We start from the raw sequence: 18,531 nt of genomic DNA, 5'->3' as shown, positions 1-18,531 counted from the left end.
GCCAGTTTGCATAGTGGACGAGAACGCAGAACCCCTGCCGAATTATGTAAGAGACCACCGATGTGTTGTCTGTACGGACAAGCACATGATGGTCCCTCAGGTTGGGGAGGAAATGTCTCAACGCATTGAAGACTGCCATCATCTCCAGGCAGTTTATGTGCCAAGAAAGATGATGACTCCTCCACAGGCCCTGGGCTGAGCGGCCTTCCATTACCGCTCCCCAGCTGGTGAGGGAAGCATCTGTCGAGATAGCAACTTGATGGCAAAGAGCTCCCAACACTGGACCCTGGGATAGGAACCAGTATTTCCTTCATATAACCAAGGCGCGGAGACACCGCCGTGTGATCTTGATCGAAGTGGGTTTCCCTTCGGGGAGAACCCTCTGGTTCTGAGCCACCACTGCAAGGGTCTCATGTACAGTAGGCCAGAGGGTATCACATTAGACACTGCGAACGGGCGATAATGTGGCTCGCATCGTGACTGAATCCCATACCACACCAAGGAAAGTGGTTCTCTGTAGTGGAGAAAGCACACTCTTCTTGGCATTGAGTCTCAACCCCAATTTCTTATGTGAGCGAGGATGACATCTTGATGCCGGGCCACTAACTGTTCTGATTCCGCCAGAATTAGCCAGTCGTCAATGTAGTTCAGAATGCGTATGCACTGAGCGAGGACAGAGCTGCATCTACGCACTTCGTGAACATGCAGGGTGATAGAGCTAGATCGAATGGAAGCACCCGATAATGGTATTCTTAACCCCAAAAGGAAACCTCAGGAACTTCCTGTGTTGAGGGAGGATGGAGACATGGAAGTAAGCGTCTTTTAAATCTATTGACAAACCAGTCCTCAGATCTGATTTGGGTCACGATCTGTTTGAGTGTGAGCATCTAGAACTTGAGTTTCATGACTGCACAATTCAACAGACGAAGATCTAAAATGGAACGCAACCCCCCATCCTTTTTTCGGAACAATAAAGTAGCAGCTGTAAAACCCTGATACTCTGTAGGGTGAGTACACATGCTTTTTAGCTCCCTTCGCTAATAGAGACTCTACTTCTTGCTCCATTACCAGAGCCTGCCTGGGATGTACTAACGTGAGTAGCACCCCGTGGTAACGAGGTGGAGGAGGATGAAACTGGATTCTGTAACCTCTCTCTATTATCTGCAGGACCCATGGAGATATATTCGGCAGATTCTTCACTCTGTCAGAAATCTACTAAGGGTACCAGTCTCTCGAGACTGGCCTCTGGTGTTATTGTAACAGCCACTTTGGTGACCTGAAGCATAATGGCAGGAAACAACTGAACTGACTGTTTTTGAACCCCCCTCAGAGGGTGCAAATTTGACACATAGTCGTAGTGACACTGAGCCATGTGCTCGCTGGAGCCTGCTGCGCCCCGAGGCACCAAGGGTGGCGGGGTTGGCAGAATGGCCTCCTGAGGGCACCGAGGTGGGGCGGGCACCATATACTGAGGTGTACACCGCTCCACGGTCGGGGTTGCCCTCAGAGGTCTGACACCAGTGGCGTCAGGACCTTGGCCGAAGCCTTTTTCGCAGAAAAAACGGTCCTCAGATCCATCTTCTGCTTCAAAGGCTTCTGTTGAGAATGCCATACCAGTCCCCAATCTTTCTGAGGGGGAGCACAGGAAACGACACTCTGTCCTGTACAAGGAGTTTGTTAATGGCTAGGGCTGCTCCGCCCAGCAGCCCCATTTACGCTTTACCCACCAGCGCCAAGAGTTTCTAACTGGCCTGTAGAGCAATGCCGAGCCTTAAGGGGAGCCTAAGCCGTGACAGGACTGATAGCTCGCAAGCGTCTGTTCTGCCTTTGGCATCGGCCATGCCCAAGCTCTTTCAACCCAATTTATTAAACATACATTTTTAGAATTGAAAATACAGGCTGAAAGGGTTGATCCGGGATCTCATTTTTTTATTAGCGGAGATCGGGAAAAACTGGAAGGCCCTGACATGGAAGTTATAAACTCCAAAACTCATTGTACACAGGGGATTGAGATGGAGAATCTTCAATTCCCTTAACTCGATGCACAGCTGCAGCACCGAATTATACCATTTAATTCCTCAAAATGAAATGTAGTGAAAGATCAACCAGACAAGTCTGGATGAAATGCTGAACTTATACTTGAATCTAACTAATGAAAGTCAGATAAGCAAATTTAAATGCAGACCACTTATTTAATTCCTCAGAATCAAACAGCAAAAAATAAACATAGTCTGAATGAAAGGCTGAATATATATTTATATATATAGGCTTATATATAAAAAAGTAGTTTCAACATACAATAAAAGAATCATAAATTCATAGCTTGCAATAAACTATGTATCTCTTTAATCTATGCATTGTATTTGCATAACCACTCGATTCTTATTGCAGTCTTTTTTAAATAAACAGTAGCATGGGGAAACTCCCGATATAGTGAACACACGTTGGTAATGTTTATGAATGAACATAGCCTGTCCACTATTTTCATTTTTATATAGAGCTACATGATTCTTCGAACATGCTCTTAATTGATGAGGGTGGTGAGTTTTTATTCCCCTGCATCGATGCTCAGCACCTCTACCTCCTCAGAGATAGACTGCTGAAACACTGGGCTCTCTAACCAGGGCGGAAGAAGCCGCGGCGCAGGCTTCCGATCCCAGAGCTGGAACCCCCGGGTAAAGGCAGAGAAAAGGCAGAGCCCGTCTCTAACCCCTCCGCGAGAGCCATTTGCAAACCCCACAATACCAGCTTCCATGCTGCCTCGACAACAACAGGGCCGGTACTGCGAGGAACGCGAGCCTGAACACCCTCCTCAAAGAGTGACAAGCGGGAACGCAGCGAGTAAAGCGATTGTAACTCGCAATGCTCGTAGTCAGCGCCCTCGAGCGCTGACAGATTATGCTCCGTTCCAAACAAACAACACATACATCGTGTGTATCCCCACCCGTAAGGAAAGAGGGCAGGGAGGAACACACAATCTAAGGTTGTTTTGTTCACCATAATATCTATGCTTGTGACTGATATAGTGACAGACAACAATAAATAAGACAGGCAGTATGTAACACAGAGTGCTTGCTGAGGCACAGAAGCTGGCACGGTTCTATTCCGGATGTGCTTTATCCTTTCCTGGTCGTGACGTCACCCGCCCGTGACGCCCACTCTCACCATTGGACTAGTTGACACAAATGCTTCAGATTTAATCACACAGGAGCGTTCCCAAAGCGTCACTGACGCATCGCGAGTTCCCTCGAAAGGGAACTGGATGACTAGTAATTTCCTACTACTTAATTCTGAAAAAACAGGGATTCTAATTATTGGACAAAAAAACTTCCTCACGTAATAACCTAGGATACTGTCTAACACTTGATGGCTGCTCTGTCAAGTTTTCATCGTCGGTTAGGAACCTGGGTGTGCTCTTTGATACTAATCTTTCATTTGAAAGTCACGTGTCTAGTATCTGTAAAACCGCATTTTTATATCTAAAATCTATAGTATCTATAATCTAAAAAAATATATCTAAATTATGTCATATGCTCTCAATGACAAATGCGGAACAATTAGTTCATGCGTTCATGACATCAAGGCTAGATTATTGTAATGTTGTAATGGGTGGTTGCCCTGCACGCTTAATAAACAAACTACAGCTGGTCCAAAACGGAGCAGCTAGAGGTCTTACCAGAACCAGGAAGTATGACCATATCAGCCCGGTTCTGTCAACACTGCATTGGCTCCCTATTAAACATCATATACATTTTTAAATATTGCTGATTACTTACAAAGAACTAAATGGTTTAGCTCCCCAGTACTTGAGCGAGCTCTTAACGCATTATAGTCCTTAATGCCTATTGCTATCTCAAAATTCTGGCCAGTTGATAACACCTAGAATATCAAAATCGACTGCTGGAGGTAGATCCTTTTCCTATTTAGCACCAAAACTTTGGAACAGTCTTCCTAACATTGTCCGGGAAGCAGACACACTCTGTCAGTTCAAATCTAGACTAAAAACACATCTCTTTCACCTAGCATACACATAACACATTATCATCTTCTATAATTCAATGTTGGGCTGCATCGATTAGGTCAGACGGAACCGGGAACACTTCCCATAAATCCTGATGTACTCGTTACATCATAAGAAGAATGATGTCTACGCTAATATTAGTCACTCTATTTATCCCAAGGTTTACCGCAGTCCGCCGTATCCAGACCGTATCCAGATCTGTTGAATTAGATGCGCCTGGACACGACGACAACGCAGTCCTGAATGTGTTCATTAGCCTCTCCCCTGTGAAAGCCTCCTTCTCTTCCCTTCCCCTCTGTACAGATAAAACGTTGTCAGAATGATTCCAGTTGACATGGATCCGCAGAAGCGAAGAAAAAATAATAATCTGTATTATGAATTGTAATTATGAATTGTAAAACTTTGAAGCGAAGTTTGCTGTATTTTTTCTATATTTAATGGGAGAATTGTTGTAAACAGAGCGGCGCCATACATTACAGCTGTGCGTTGCAAATAATATAGAATTTACAGCCTACCTTAAATTTGCTTTCAGATTTTTCTAATAATGTTCAAGTTTAATTATTAATCTTATTTTATTGTGCTGTATTACTGCTCATATGTTTATTTGTTGTAATGTATTATTATTATTATTATTTATATTCATGTTTATGTTACTGTTTATTTGATAGAAAACCACAACCACAACAATACAAACCAGTCTGCTGAGTGGTGACAATAAATGGGTTATTCCCAGAAAGCAAGTGCATCTTCATTTTCGTCTCTAATCGGACAGTCTTTGGTGGGTCAGCACCCTGAGCTGGCAACTTGTGTTTTATAGTGAAGTGCTACCAATCAAAAGCATTTTTTCAGTAAAGTTCGAACCCGAGTGCCCGCCCTAAGAGCTCAGGTACGTCACCTCTGAGAGGGAAGAGGGTGCTACACACAAAAGATGGAATGCTTTGAAACATCTCCATGCAGTCAAGTAAAATTGGAGGGTTCTGGGAGAAACGGCTCAGAGTAGTGTTTCTCAACCCTTTTTACTCCAAGGCCCCCCTCCTCTCCTGATCAATACATACTTTGCAAAAATGTCACTGCAGACATTATTTATAACTTTATAGCTATTACACGGATCCATTCAGAATTATTAAACACACCAAAATCTAAAATGAAAAATAAAAACATTCTGAATGTGTGGAAACTCAGTGATCTGAAGACAGGTCGATGTCATCAGTGAACAGTTCTTCTATCAGAACAAGCAATCATGTCTGTGTTTTGGGGCATCTGATGCCCAAGTGTAGCCTACATAAACACCACTGATCCTCACAAACTTCTCCAAAAAAGAGCATCAGTTATAAAACACTCACAGTACATTAATTTGGACAACTATGCAAATATATTGAACTGTGTTCATGCAAAAATATGATGTTATAGCTATCAGTGAGCCAAGAGGACACACATGGTTTGCTTGCGCATGGATACTAATGGACTCAGTCATGCCCAATGTATGACTTATGTATCTCACAGTAATCGACTTTATCTTCATTTCAATTGTCATCCATCAAAATTGAATTAGCAACACTGGTTTTCTTTATCCAACTGAGAGATGTTTTGAGCAGCTGTTCAGTCTGAATTTAACACAGGTCTCGGCAGGATGTCTGCCCCCCAATTCTGATCCCCTGGGATGTATGTGGCTCTGAGAGACAACAGTCTTCCCTGGGACCACAGGAGGATCTGATGCGCCAGTCTGCATAGAGGGCGCAATCTCAGGCCCCCCTGATGATATAAATAGGACACCACCTACATGTTGTCTTTTCTCACAAGAACGTGGTGAACCTTGAGGTCTGGGAGGAAGCTCCTCAGAGCCCGGAAGGCTGCGAACATTTCTAGGCAATTTATATGCCAAGAGTAATGAAGGTCTTGCCACAGACCTCTTGTAAATCGACAGTCCATGACCGCACTCCAGCCCGTGAGGGATGCGTCTGTCGAAATGGCTTTCCGGCGACATGGTGCTCCCAACACTGGACCTTTGGGCAGGAACCAAGGTTTCTTCCACATAGATAGGGAACGAAGGCATCTGCGCGCAAGTCGTAGTCAAGTCCAGAAACGTAGTTCTCTGGGCGGTTGCCAACACGCTTTTCTTTGTGTTGAGACTCAACCCCAAGCTCTGAATGTGGCCAAGGATGACATCTCAATGCCGAACTGCCAGATCCTGCGACTGGGCCAGAATAAGCCAGTCGTCTATATAATTTAGCACCCGGGTGCCCTGAAGCCTCAGCTGCATCCATGCACTTGGTGAAGGTGTGAGGGGAGAGAGCTAGGCCGAATGGAAGAACCCGATATCGCCTCCTGAAACCTGTCGACGTACTGACAGTACTGACAGCATTGCCAAACAGTCCAGAAGGCGATATCGGGTTCTTCCGTTTGTGATAGGTATAAAAATGGCTTCCTCCATGTGATAGCATGAGCTCTGGTATTACGGCCAGATAGATCAGTTTATGCCACCTATGGGGGAAGGCTGAACAGATTATCTCTGTGTAATTGCTGAACGCGATGAAGAATTATGGAAATGAAGGATACGGGATGAATAGGGAGTTGGATTTTTTTAGCATGACTAAAAAATCCCTGCAGTCTGTTTGACAGCTGGATACTGTAAGGGGAACCGGAGAAAGTAGGGAGGAAAGATCGATGTCTGAACATGTGAGAATCTGAGCTCGGATGTTGTTTGCCACTGTGGGTGGCTCTGAGGTGACGGAGTTCTATAGGACTGGCTGCAGTGTTGCAGTGAAAAGTGTATATTGTGAATCAGACTGAAAAAGAGAGTTGGGAGGGAGAGAATCCGGCCCATGATTGTTTAAAATATGATGTGTGAGCCTGTGTCTCTAGCTTCTACTGTTGAAACTGTAGGCCACGGAAAGGGGAGGGGTTAGAAACAGCAGAGGGAAAGTGCTGAGACACCTGGGCCTGCACTGTTAACGGACATCTGCTGTAAGAACTGGAGGCAACGGAAAGGGAAGAGGGTTGGAGATTGCAGGAGGGAAAGGTAAAGGTAAAGATTGGGAGGCTAAGGAGAAGCCAGCGGGCATTGTGATGTGAGGCGTGATGACGGGGGGAGCCACGGTAACGGACAGAGTAGAAGGAAAAGGCAAGTAAGTTTTTGCAGTGGCGGAATCAGGGGCACAGCCAAGGCTTGCAGAAGGGCTGCTGTTGTGGTCCGGTGCTCGAAAAGGGCCTGGCCTTGCACTGGAGGAGGACAGTGATGTTGTGAAATATGAGTTTGGATTCTTTGCTTGATCTCTTAGCTGCTTTGGTGGCTAAAGTGGATTTAGGAGAGAGGATAGCTGACTGCAAAGAGAGGTATAGGCCGTAAAGCTGTGCTTTGTTCAATCTCAGAGAGAAATGAAAGCTTTAGCGTAAGTTCTGCCAGGAAGACTCAATCAGCGCGTCATGTATTACCTCACTTCTAACCAATCATATGTTAACACTCGCAGTATAAAAGATTGGTACTTACATTTGTCTGAGTTCGCAGATGCTGACGCTGCCAATTACCTCCATCCTCCCCAACCACCATGGTACCTTCCCCTTCATCCTCCCCACCACCACCAGGATGGTCCCTTCCTTTACCTCCAAGGGATCGGCTGCGCCCCTGCCTTCGTCTTCAGGCAGGATATGCAGCTTTCGCTACCCTCGCATTGCGCGCTAAGGACGGGGCCTATGCCAAAGAACTTTAATAAATTTATGCTTGCTGGGCTGTTAATAAATTTACGCTTGTTATATCAATTTATCTCCCGAGTCTTTCTGGTAGAACTGCATGTGTTAATCAGCATTTGTTTCAATCCAAGTACTGTCAACTTTTCAATGGAGGGTATCATTGGGAAGGTTGAAAGATAGGAGGACGACGGGGAGGAAGGTGGATGTCTTAAAGGAGGGGATGAGGGTAGTCCTCGGTGGCCTGGGGCTTGGCGCCGGTGTCAGGTGAAAAAGTGGTCCTGGGGCCGGCAGATTGCGGCAGAGGATCTGGGGATAAGCAGGACTCTCGTCATCAGACAGGAAGAGCTCGATCTCAGACATGTTAGCAATCGGGCGAAATTGCTGGAAAACTGTTGTGGGACAGTTCAAGTTCAAGTTCAAGTTCAAGTTCAAATTTATTTATATAGCACATTTAAAAACAACCACAGTTGACCAAAGTGCTTAACAATGACAAATCCACACAAATAAACAATTAAACAGAAAACAAACAGTAGAAAATGTCTCAGTTGCAAAACTCAACTCGAAATAAAAGCTAAAGAATACAGGTGCACTGTTAGAAAAATCTGTAGAAATTACAGTATTACTGGCAGCTACTTGCCAGTAACTTACTGTAGATTTAAAATTATGTTATTTACTGGCAACAATTTGTTCAAAATTAAATGAACATTAAACATTAACAAGTCTTTATCTTTACAGAATAAAACTAAAATAACATCCTCATGCAAAGCATTCTGGGAACCAAAATCTGAAGGAAAAAAACAGAAAAAGGTTGATGAAGATTTCTGGTTCCCAGAATGCTTTGCATTAGATTGTTATTTTATAATTTTATTCTTTAAAGACAAAGACTTGTTAATGTTTAATGTTCATTTAACTTTGAACAAACTGTTGCCAGTAAATAACATAAATTTAAATCTACAGTAAGTTACTGGCAAACAGCTGCAAAACTACAGCAAATTTTTTACAGTGTGGGTCTTAAGCAATGACTTAAACATTTCAGCAGTCCTAGCTGTTCTTATATGAACCTGTAGACTATTCCAAAGATTAGGACCAGCCACTGCGAAGGCTCAGTCACCTTTATTTTTTAACCTGGATCTCGGAACATCTCGGAACATCTGATTGGACAACCTCAGTGCTTTGGACAGGAGTGCGGACGTGTAAAAGTTCTGATAAATAAGAAGGTGCCAACCCATTCAAACTCTTAAAAACAAGCAATAAAGCAATAAAATCTTAAAATCAATCCTGAAACCGGAGTAATGTGCTCACGCTTTTTAGTCCCAGTTAGGAGCTGAGCTGCTGCATTTTGGACTAACTGTAAACGATGAAGAGATGACTAATCCAGTCCAACATATAAAGAATTACAGTAACCAGACAGAGGTAAGTTGGCTGTATAAATACACCCTGAGCAAATTGAGTTGATTATCGAACATCCTGAACTTTGTTAATAAAACATAATTTACATAGATTTGTTTTTGTGTAAATAGAACATAAATCAGATAATTATCCAATCAGTAAAAATGCATGAAGTGACCAGGTGTAAACAGACCAATGGATAGGTGAAACAATGTATGCCATTAGAGTGTCACAAGAGCAGTTCGAAAGCAGTCAGCTGGCTCAGTCAGTGCAGTTTCTCCAGAGCAGCTGCACAAGCCTTGATAACAACACGGCTGTTTCATAATTGGCTGTGTTTACCGATGACAATGATCGTGTGTGTTTCCTATTTACTCTGACACCTTCAGTTCCTAATGCTCACAAATACTTGTTTTATAACAGTAAAAACACTTTTTTTCATGGAATTGTAATGTTATATTGTGTCATGTTTATCAAAATAACCTTTATGGTTAGCTGTGAAGCCAAGTAAGTGAACATGGCAACACAAAATCTGCGAAGCAGCCTTCCAAACATAAACAAAACATGTCTTTGGTCACTGTAATATTACTTTGGTCAAAAATACAGATACCAAACACAAGAGATGCCAGAACATTGCTATGGTTACCACAGTGTCAATTATCATAGTTTTGGATACGAGTCATGTTTCACACACACAGAATGCTAATGTAGGAAATTCACGCTTATTAAAATGTGGTTGTCACTCCTGAAACTTTAGAGTGTGCATGTGGCCTTTATGCAGTCCTTGATTGTGGTAAATGAGGAAAAAGTGTGTGTGATTATAGTCAAGGGAGAATAGTGTGAATGGTGAGGGAGAGCTTGGTAGAGAGACGTGACTGATAAGTGTTGTTTTTATTATTAATACCACAACACTAAATAAGTGTGTCTTCATAGAAATATAATACTACATATTATCTTAAAAGTGTTCTGGGTTTGGGTGAAATTTCGAACTCGGAGCCCTGTCCTCGAAATAAGCATGCCAAATAAGCATATTTTATACTATATCTGATTATCTGAATTGACAGCAGTAACCATGTTTGGCAATTTTTCTGTGAATTTATTCAGAAAGTTATTCAGTCATTCAAACTTATAGAAACTTTTAAATAAAAGATTAGACTTGGAATATTTATTAAAAGCTTTACACATGAACCTCTAATAAAAATCTTAACAAAAACATAGTTTAAAAAACAATATAAAACATGAACCCATACTACTACAAATAATAATAATAATAAATACACAAAGAACAAATAGCTACAACATGGTTCCTGGACCCCTAATAATGTGGATTATCACCTTTTCCATCAAGCATTGGTTGACGTTAGTTACAGATTCTGTAATGTTTCCAACACCCAGCCTTCATGCAGTTCAAAATAATTGCCACCAGGTGGCACTATAACCATATTTTCATAACCACATATCATTTATGGTTTATAAAAGATTTTGTACCGCGAAAACCTTTCTGTGCAACAGCAACGAGTGCGTGTTACACACACGCGCGCACACACACACATACGTATACAGAGAGAGAGAGAGAGAGAGAGAGAGAGAGAGAGAGAGAGAGAGAGAGAGATTTGAAATGGTTCATTAATACATAATTAAATTTAATTTATAAAAATAAAACCTGTTTATTTCCACTGCATTCCCTCACCCCATGTATATCTGAATATATGTGTGCACTTGGGTGTAGTTTCTATGAAAGCTTGTTACACTTTAGTGAGGTGCGTGTGCAGCGGCAGCGACAGATGGTGGGCTCCTCATCCCTCGGGAAGGCAATCTCTACGAATGCGAGCGCGTGTCAATCACCCGCTCTCATGTGATGGCTCCTGCCAGTGACGTGCCCACCATATGGCCTGGCATCAGAGCAGGTATGTAACCCTTCCTGCTAGGGATGCCACACCGTCTCGCTGCAGTCCGGGAAAGGGATAACACAAACCGGATCACAGACAATCGCGCCTCTCTTTTTCTTAGTCTTCTTAGGGAAGCATGAAGATGATGTAGACGTACGCGCCTTCACCCGTAGAGCACCAGAAACTAGGTGAGTTTTTCAGACGTGATAGAATATATAATAATAACAAATAATTATTTATATATGATTTTTTATATATATAAATATTTAAAAGAAAATATGCCAACTACTGATGCTGGTGGAATTACTTTTATGCATTCGTCTAATTTAGATTTTGTATCATCTGCAATAGCTACCTTTTCTCAGAGAATGGTACGTTTTAATTAAAGCAGCCGTGGAATGTTATATATGTGAGCCATAAATCTGATTTGACGTCAGAAGCAGGTGTTATAGTATAGATTACGACTACACAGTTTACACGAATCCAGGTTTTTTAGATAGGCTATAGGCTATTTGACGAGACATTACGACAATCCTTTGTAGATAGTGTTGTTTCTCGTAGGCCTAGTATGCTGTGCAAATTGTTTGTTACATTTTCAGTGACTTTTGCTGAGATATTACTTATCATACCTGCTTTCTTGTGGGTTATCAGTGAGTAGAGTTAATGTCAGTATTTTATTAACAATCAGCAGTTAATACGAATAATATTAGGCTACATAATTGTAGTACATGCCTATACCAATTATTTAAAAACAAAATCTTGTTCATCAGAAGGCGTTTTCACAACAAAGACACTTGACTCTACCTGTCAACTTTTTCTTTTTGACAGTTTAAATTGTGTAAATTTTTTTCATTGCAATAAAAAATATACTATTATATGTTCGCAAGTTAAATTAGCTAACTATCTTGGAAATATTTTTTTTTTCTTTATCAACTATGGTTTTATAAAATATGGGAATGGAAAAGAGGGGACAGGAGGGAGACCGACGGCAGTTTTAGAACCTGGACATGGGTTGTGTTTTTGGGACCCCGCCCTCATCAAAATGAGCCAGGAATTGGCTATTGTGGTCATAAATGAGATCGTATTACAATTGAATATTAAATTGACTCTACAGTCACAGCTTTTCTTTCGTTAATTTTCCTTTTTTATTATTCGCCGTTTTAAATGGTTTTCGATGAGTTTGCTCATGTTTTTGATGTGCTGGAATGCCGCCAGAATGAAGATGGAAAGGAAAGGGCGAAGTGAGCACGATGCTCGCTGCTCAAAACGAGTACCCCGAGCCCCCCACCCCACCTCGTGTGAGGACCTGCTGCGAGGGGCCAAACAGGACTACAGAAATTGGGAATTGGGGAGTGAGACCGTCTGGCGACGTATGTCGCTCTCGCTAAATTAAAATAGCCTACCTCTTTAGAAGTCGTCTCCCACAGATATATGACGCTAGATTTTTATTTAGCCTACACTTAGCCTACTGTAGGCCTTTTACCCATTACAATTAAATTTTTTCTCTTCGTTTTTAAAATCGTTCGTTTCATCAAAATGGTATAGCTAACAGAAACTATATTCGAAAACAACCCTTATTTACTTCAGTGATAGCAGAGCGCATTAACATTTCCACTGTATGGGGTGCTAAGGTTGTTAGCCTATTAATATTTAAAACAACATTTGTGTTGTACACAATTTCCACGTCACGGTTTAATTATTAAAACATTTGTTTACTCGTTGTCTATGTTTCAGTGGCTCCGCCATGTTGACAAGATTATTCAACGAACCTTCACTGCTTCCGGACATGGAGAAGTTCGGGGGCTGGGTGGATGACAGCGGGAGCGAGTGCTCCAAAACCAAGGACGAAGAGCAGGAGCGCTGTCGCCTAGGCGACGAGGACTTGGACGATGTGAAAGGCGGGAGCAGCCGGGCTCAGTCGGAAATTGCAGGGGAGGAAGACGATGATGAGGATGTTGATGAAGATGATTGTGGAGATGAGGGGGACGGAGACAGACCTAAAAAACGTGGGCCAAAAAAACGCAAAATGACGCCGGCTAGGTTAGAGCGCTCGAAAGTAAGGCGCCAAAAAGCGAACGCAAGAGAACGCACGCGCATGCACGATCTAAATTCAGCACTTGACAATCTACGCAAGGTAGTACCATGCTATTCAAAAACTCAAAAACTCTCTAAAATTGAAACATTACGGTTGGCGAAAAACTACATTTGGGCGCTGTCAGAAATCCTGCGGAATGGGAAGAGACCGGACGTGGTTTCGTATGTACAGACACTGTGCAAAGGCCTCTCCCAACCCACGACCAATCTGGTGGCTGGGTGCCTCCAACTTAACTCAAGGAATTTTTTAACGGAACAATGTCAAGAGGGAGCGCGCTTTCACTTGCCCACCCCCTCATTCTCCATGCACGCATATCCATATCAATGCTCCCGTCTATCAAGTACACATTGTCAGCCCGGGTCCAATGCACATAGCCTCCGAAATCACTCTTTCTGTTCGGCCTATGAGGCACTGTACACCGAAGGAACGTCCCCAGAATATAACAGTCCAGATTACGAGGGCCACCACAGCCCTCCGGTGTGTGTAAATGGTAACTTTGCACTGAGACAACAGGAGCCACTCTCACCAGAGGCGGAAAGAGGTTATCAATATTCTATGCATTACACCAGTCTGCATGGCTCACGTTCCTCCACTGCTCATGGTCTTGCTTACGCCCCATCAGGTGCTCGCAGTGGCAGCGCGCACTCGGAGAACCTTCCACCGTTTCATGATGTAAACGTGCACCACGATCGGGCGCCATTTGAAGAACTTAACGCCTTTTTCCACAATTAGGTGATTTTTCCTTGCTAATGTCCATTTGGGAGGAGAGGGAGGGGACAGAGGAAAAGAGAAAGACAATTCCACATTCTAAACATGAATTAATTTACTTTACGCTACTGTACTCTTAAACCAGTTTTTTTCTTCTTCTTTTTTTTACATTACTGGACAGTAATTTTGTTTTTTACAGTAATTCCATAATGACAAAATGTATATAAAAGAAGTCAGGACATGAATCCAACTGCTAAAAAAAAAAAAAAAAAAAAAAAAAAAAACATTTTACAAGGTGGTAGTGCTATTTATGATTGATTCAAATGTTTGAACCGTAACGAGTCTCTAATGGAATGACAAGAAGAAGAAGAAAAATGTTAAATTAACTAAATTGTTAAATGAAGTCTGTTTCTTGATCTAACAAATAAAGCATATTGTTCCAGAATTATCTGGGGCTGTCATTTCCCATTGGGAATTGGTCAGACAGAAATTGTAAGAATATACTAAGAATAAACAAACATGTGAGTACACCGGTTACTGTATAGAAGAGGACAATTTCAGTGATAAAAATGAGAACGAAAAATGAATCTCATTCATTATGTTTTAATGGAATTTTAAGGTTTACAATATATATTGTAGTCGACAGGTGCAATTTCACGATATCACATCCAAATTAAAATTCTGATGGTAGTCCAATCTGTCTGATTTTACAATAGTGCTAGGGTAATATAAAATTGCAAGCTGTTGGAAGACTAATTAAATTAGAACATACCATTATTTGTGGATATTAAATAAAAATCAGATTGTGAACATTTGGGTAACTAAATTAAACTTGATTTGTCGTATATTGGTTAGTATCCTTATAAACGTGTTCAACATTTTTCTTTTTTTGTTCAACAAAGAAACCATTTTGATTATCTTTAAAGTGAATGTAAGGTGTGTGTGTGTGTGTGTGAGAGAGAGAGAGAGAGAGAGAGAGAGAGAGAGAGAGAGAGAGAGAGAGAGAGAGAGAGAGAGAGAATAAGCAACTTTCCTGTGGCATGTTATACATTTCAAATATTGACGCCATGGAAGAGCAAAACAATTGCTACTAACACTACTACTGAAAAAGTCATGAGGTTATTGGATGGTTTAAATAATCATATATTTATTTGCATAAAAATAATAATTTTCCAATTAATGGAATGTGTTCAATCTCAGTGTGAGCACTGTAGACATTTCACATCAACTAAAATACCTATAAAGATTTGCTTATTCAAAAGCGTTAACATTCCTCAATGGCTTAAATAGCCTATATCGACATATTTATGTCCATTTGTTTTGCATTCCACTGGAGTTATATGTCCTATTTCCATTCAATTTCAGTCTGTGAAGCATTTTATTATTATTAACCTACGCAGTATTATTTTCCAAGTCTGACAAAAAATATTAATTCGTTTTTTTAAGCAAGATGGAGTAGCCTAGTACACCATGATCTGTTCACTTTATAAATAAATTAACTAATACGCAACTGCATTCAACTTTGTGATAATTATTACATTACCCTACTTCTCCCATGTTTAGAATTTAGATTGCATGAACATATTCATTTCATTATCATTTTGATTTAAAACACGATAATTGTTATTATTATAATTGTTATTATTATTATTATTAGGCTAGGCCTACTATTCGGTCGAAATTACGTTACATTTTTAGCAATCACAAATATACAATTAAAGCGAGTTATGTGCACAAATAAATAGTTTAAGTGACGCATGCAGCGAATGTTTTATTCATTAAAGCTCCGTGTCGTTGTTATTGTTACCTTATGACTACTTTCATATAGCATATTGTAGCATGATTATTGCATTGTGGATAACTTCTTAAAATATTATTAATTAATGAAAATATATCGGAATAGGTATAATAACAGGTATGTAGGCTACACTATATTAAATTGCTATATTAAACTTTTTCCTTTGGTTTGTAGGTTGTTGCTATCAATTAAATTTAGACGGACAGTTATTCTTTCCTATGGAATACCTGGTAACTACTTTTAATATACAAGGCAGTCTTTTAGTACTACATTTGCAATATGCCTACACTCTTAAAATGACAGTTGAGTGGCTTTTTGCCGCACTCTAGCTTAAAACAGTTAACTATTGTTTTATTTAGACCCATTCGCTGCAGTCTTGTGTGCTCCAGTTGGCTAAATGTAAATTGTAATAACGTAAGTTTTTTTGTTACATTGTTTTTTAACAGTCTATTAGTTCCAAGTGTCATCCATTAGCAGAGGAAAAATGAAGCTATTCTAGGTTCCATAAAAACCCAGAGCAACGTTTCTAAACAACTGTATGAATGAAAAGGTTCACATAATGTATAGCCTATTCAATCAGATTACAAAACACGTTTTACATTTTTATTTTCTCTGTTTCTATTTTTTATTTTAGGCCGAAGTCAGGTAATGTTCATTCAAGATACCTGTGAGTTCAAAGTGATTATTTTTCTTATGATTCTGGCATTGATGTTTCGAGCCCAGAGGGTAAAAGCCAACAAGGACAAAAGGCGCTCCCTCCTTAAACTCGACCACAGCCGAGGTGATCTTAAGCGGCGTCCAGAGGCCACGGGCTGGCACGGAACCCAGAGACTCAGGAGACACGCGCTTGCCAATTCGCTAAATGTCTTAGCGTCAGTGCGCACGGCCAGCGGGGCAGCCCACCACAGCGATGCCAGCTGCGCCGTGTGCCAAGCCTGGCCAAAGCTGCGCTGCTGGGTGGAGGCGGTGTTTCTTTCCTAATTCAGCAGCATCTGTTCATTATTTCATATTTTATAGGGAAGAAGGGTTCAACTATATGCTAGCAACTGGAAACAGCACGGCCTATAACCACCGGGACTGCACAGCGTAACAGTTGGAGTAGACATGCAGGACTGTACATTAACTCATATGATTTTTTTAGACCAGTAATAACGTAACGCAGGTAAACAGGATTTGGCCACAAAAAAAATAAAAAAAAATAAAAAATATATATATATAATGTAAACACACACACACACATATTATAAGGGGCAAAAGTATTAAAATGGAAAACGAAAAGAAACACCAGACACATTTAGGCTATATAATATTTAAATACAGCTTTACGGCGAAAACGGAAACATATTAATAAAGCATTTAGGCCTATCATTAAGCAATTTAACTTATACTAAATGTAGTTAATGTAATGAGATGACAGTGAGATAACATTACTTTACTGGAAGCTAAATTTACTTTTAACATTGATTGCCTCAGATTAATTTTAGAATGGCAAATAAATATTAAGACACACTCCACTCTAAGAATAGTCCGTAAAATATATGACCCAATGTACCCTGTTAATTTAAAGGAAAATTAATTTTCTGTATTGATTATTTTTTCAAAGGGTTTTACACGTTTTAAATTACGCATTGCATTTTGTTTTAGGGTTGAAGGAAATGCCCGTTTACATGTAAAACGTTGAAGTGATTTTCTGCCAAGACATTATCCGTTTTTCTATAGATTTTTTCCCCTTACGTTTTAATCTTGCAATGATTCAGATTTCAGGAACCTCGATTTACTTTTTTGATACTCGATGATTTGAAGCATACTTCTAAAACAGATTTGGTAAACAATGCATTTACACACATAAACTTTAAACAAAATCTTTAAAGACCAACATTCATGCTCCACTTTTAAATCAAATGTGGGTGGTCTCTTTTTTTACATGCAGCCATACACACATGCTGCATTTTTTTTTTTTTTACCCTATTATATGCGTCATGCAGTGACTGTGTTCACTGTACCAATTTCTGCATGCCAGCCACACCCCAGCAGTGCCTGTCATGGAGGCTGGCACAGATTGGCATAGCTTATCAAAATTCCACAGCATCTGTTCACTGTGGCAGGGTGGCACTGCAGAGAAAACGAGTACAAGGAGAACATGTAAATAAATGCAAGAACTTAAGAATTTTCAGCATACTGAATAATAATAAAGTACTATAATGTACTTATATGAAAACAAATTTAAATGCATTTGTTCCTTTCAGAAGATGGAGAGGTGATTCTTTTTCATCTTATATTTTCTATTATAATGTGTGTGATCAGTGTTGGAATACAAATATAGTTCTAGAGAAGTACAATTATTTCCTTTTTATAGTGCCATAGTATTTTTTTTTCTTGCATAATTCTGGGTTTACAGCACAGTGTTTATTAGTGTGTGTTTATGTCTTGAGTACATATGAGTGCGTTGGGGTTGTTCCTTATCTGCACAGATGGCATGTGTTTGGGGGAGGGGGGTATAAGCTTCTGATGATGCCATGCTATGGTCACATGGGCATCGGTAATTGGGCGCCATATTGCCTGGTTTGCAGGGCTCTGGGGCAGCCAGTCACCCAGCTGGACCTGTCAGATGGCATTGAATCCAGCTCACTGCCCTCTACCCTCGCATCCTTTCTTCTCTATTTCTCTCTCCATCTCTCACTTTTAAATTTTTAAACCCACTGCCACATTTTTCTTCACTGTCTTACATTCACTTGAGCCTTGTGGTACACCAGTCCTCATCTTACCTCAAGACACATCTGTTGAAAACACATTTCATGACTGTGGATGCTTGTACAATAAAATTAATATAATGAATGTGTTAAGACAAAGAACAAAGAAAGTTTCTTGTGTAGAAAAACTTCTCACATAACTGTAATACAAAATCAACTTAATTGATAGCAAGAACAAGAAAACAGCTAAAAATTCA

At 40.6% G+C, this 18,531-nt stretch overlaps 1 protein-coding gene across 2 annotated transcripts; it reads left to right on the top strand.

Moving 5' to 3' along the window:
- The first annotated feature begins 10,802 nt into the window (after positions 1 to 10,802).
- Positions 10,803 to 14,539, top strand: neurod2 (neuronal differentiation 2). 2 transcript variants are annotated; one of them, XM_079852236.1, is made up of 3 exons: positions 10,803 to 11,001; positions 11,105 to 11,171; positions 12,718 to 14,539. In XM_079852236.1, the coding sequence occupies exons 1-3, from the start codon at positions 10,953 to 10,955 to the stop codon at positions 13,808 to 13,810; spliced, it is 1,209 nt and encodes a 402-aa protein (XP_079708362.1). In that variant the 5' UTR covers positions 10,803 to 10,952; the 3' UTR covers positions 13,811 to 14,539. The 2 variants fall into 2 exon arrangements, with proteins under 2 accessions (XP_079708362.1, XP_079708363.1); XM_079852237.1 differs by lacking the exon at positions 11,105 to 11,171 and having other exon boundaries at positions 10,805 to 11,001; positions 12,718 to 14,056.
- Positions 14,540 to 18,531: the final 3,992 nt, after the last annotated feature.

The sequence above is a fragment of the Squalius cephalus genome (genome assembly GCF_949319135.1).
Source record: "Squalius cephalus genome assembly, chromosome: 19".
In the NCBI taxonomy this organism is placed as follows: Eukaryota; Metazoa; Chordata; class Actinopteri; order Cypriniformes; family Leuciscidae; genus Squalius; species Squalius cephalus.
Note: the sequence above shows the minus strand (reverse complement) of the source record. Positions and strands in the feature narration are given on the sequence as shown.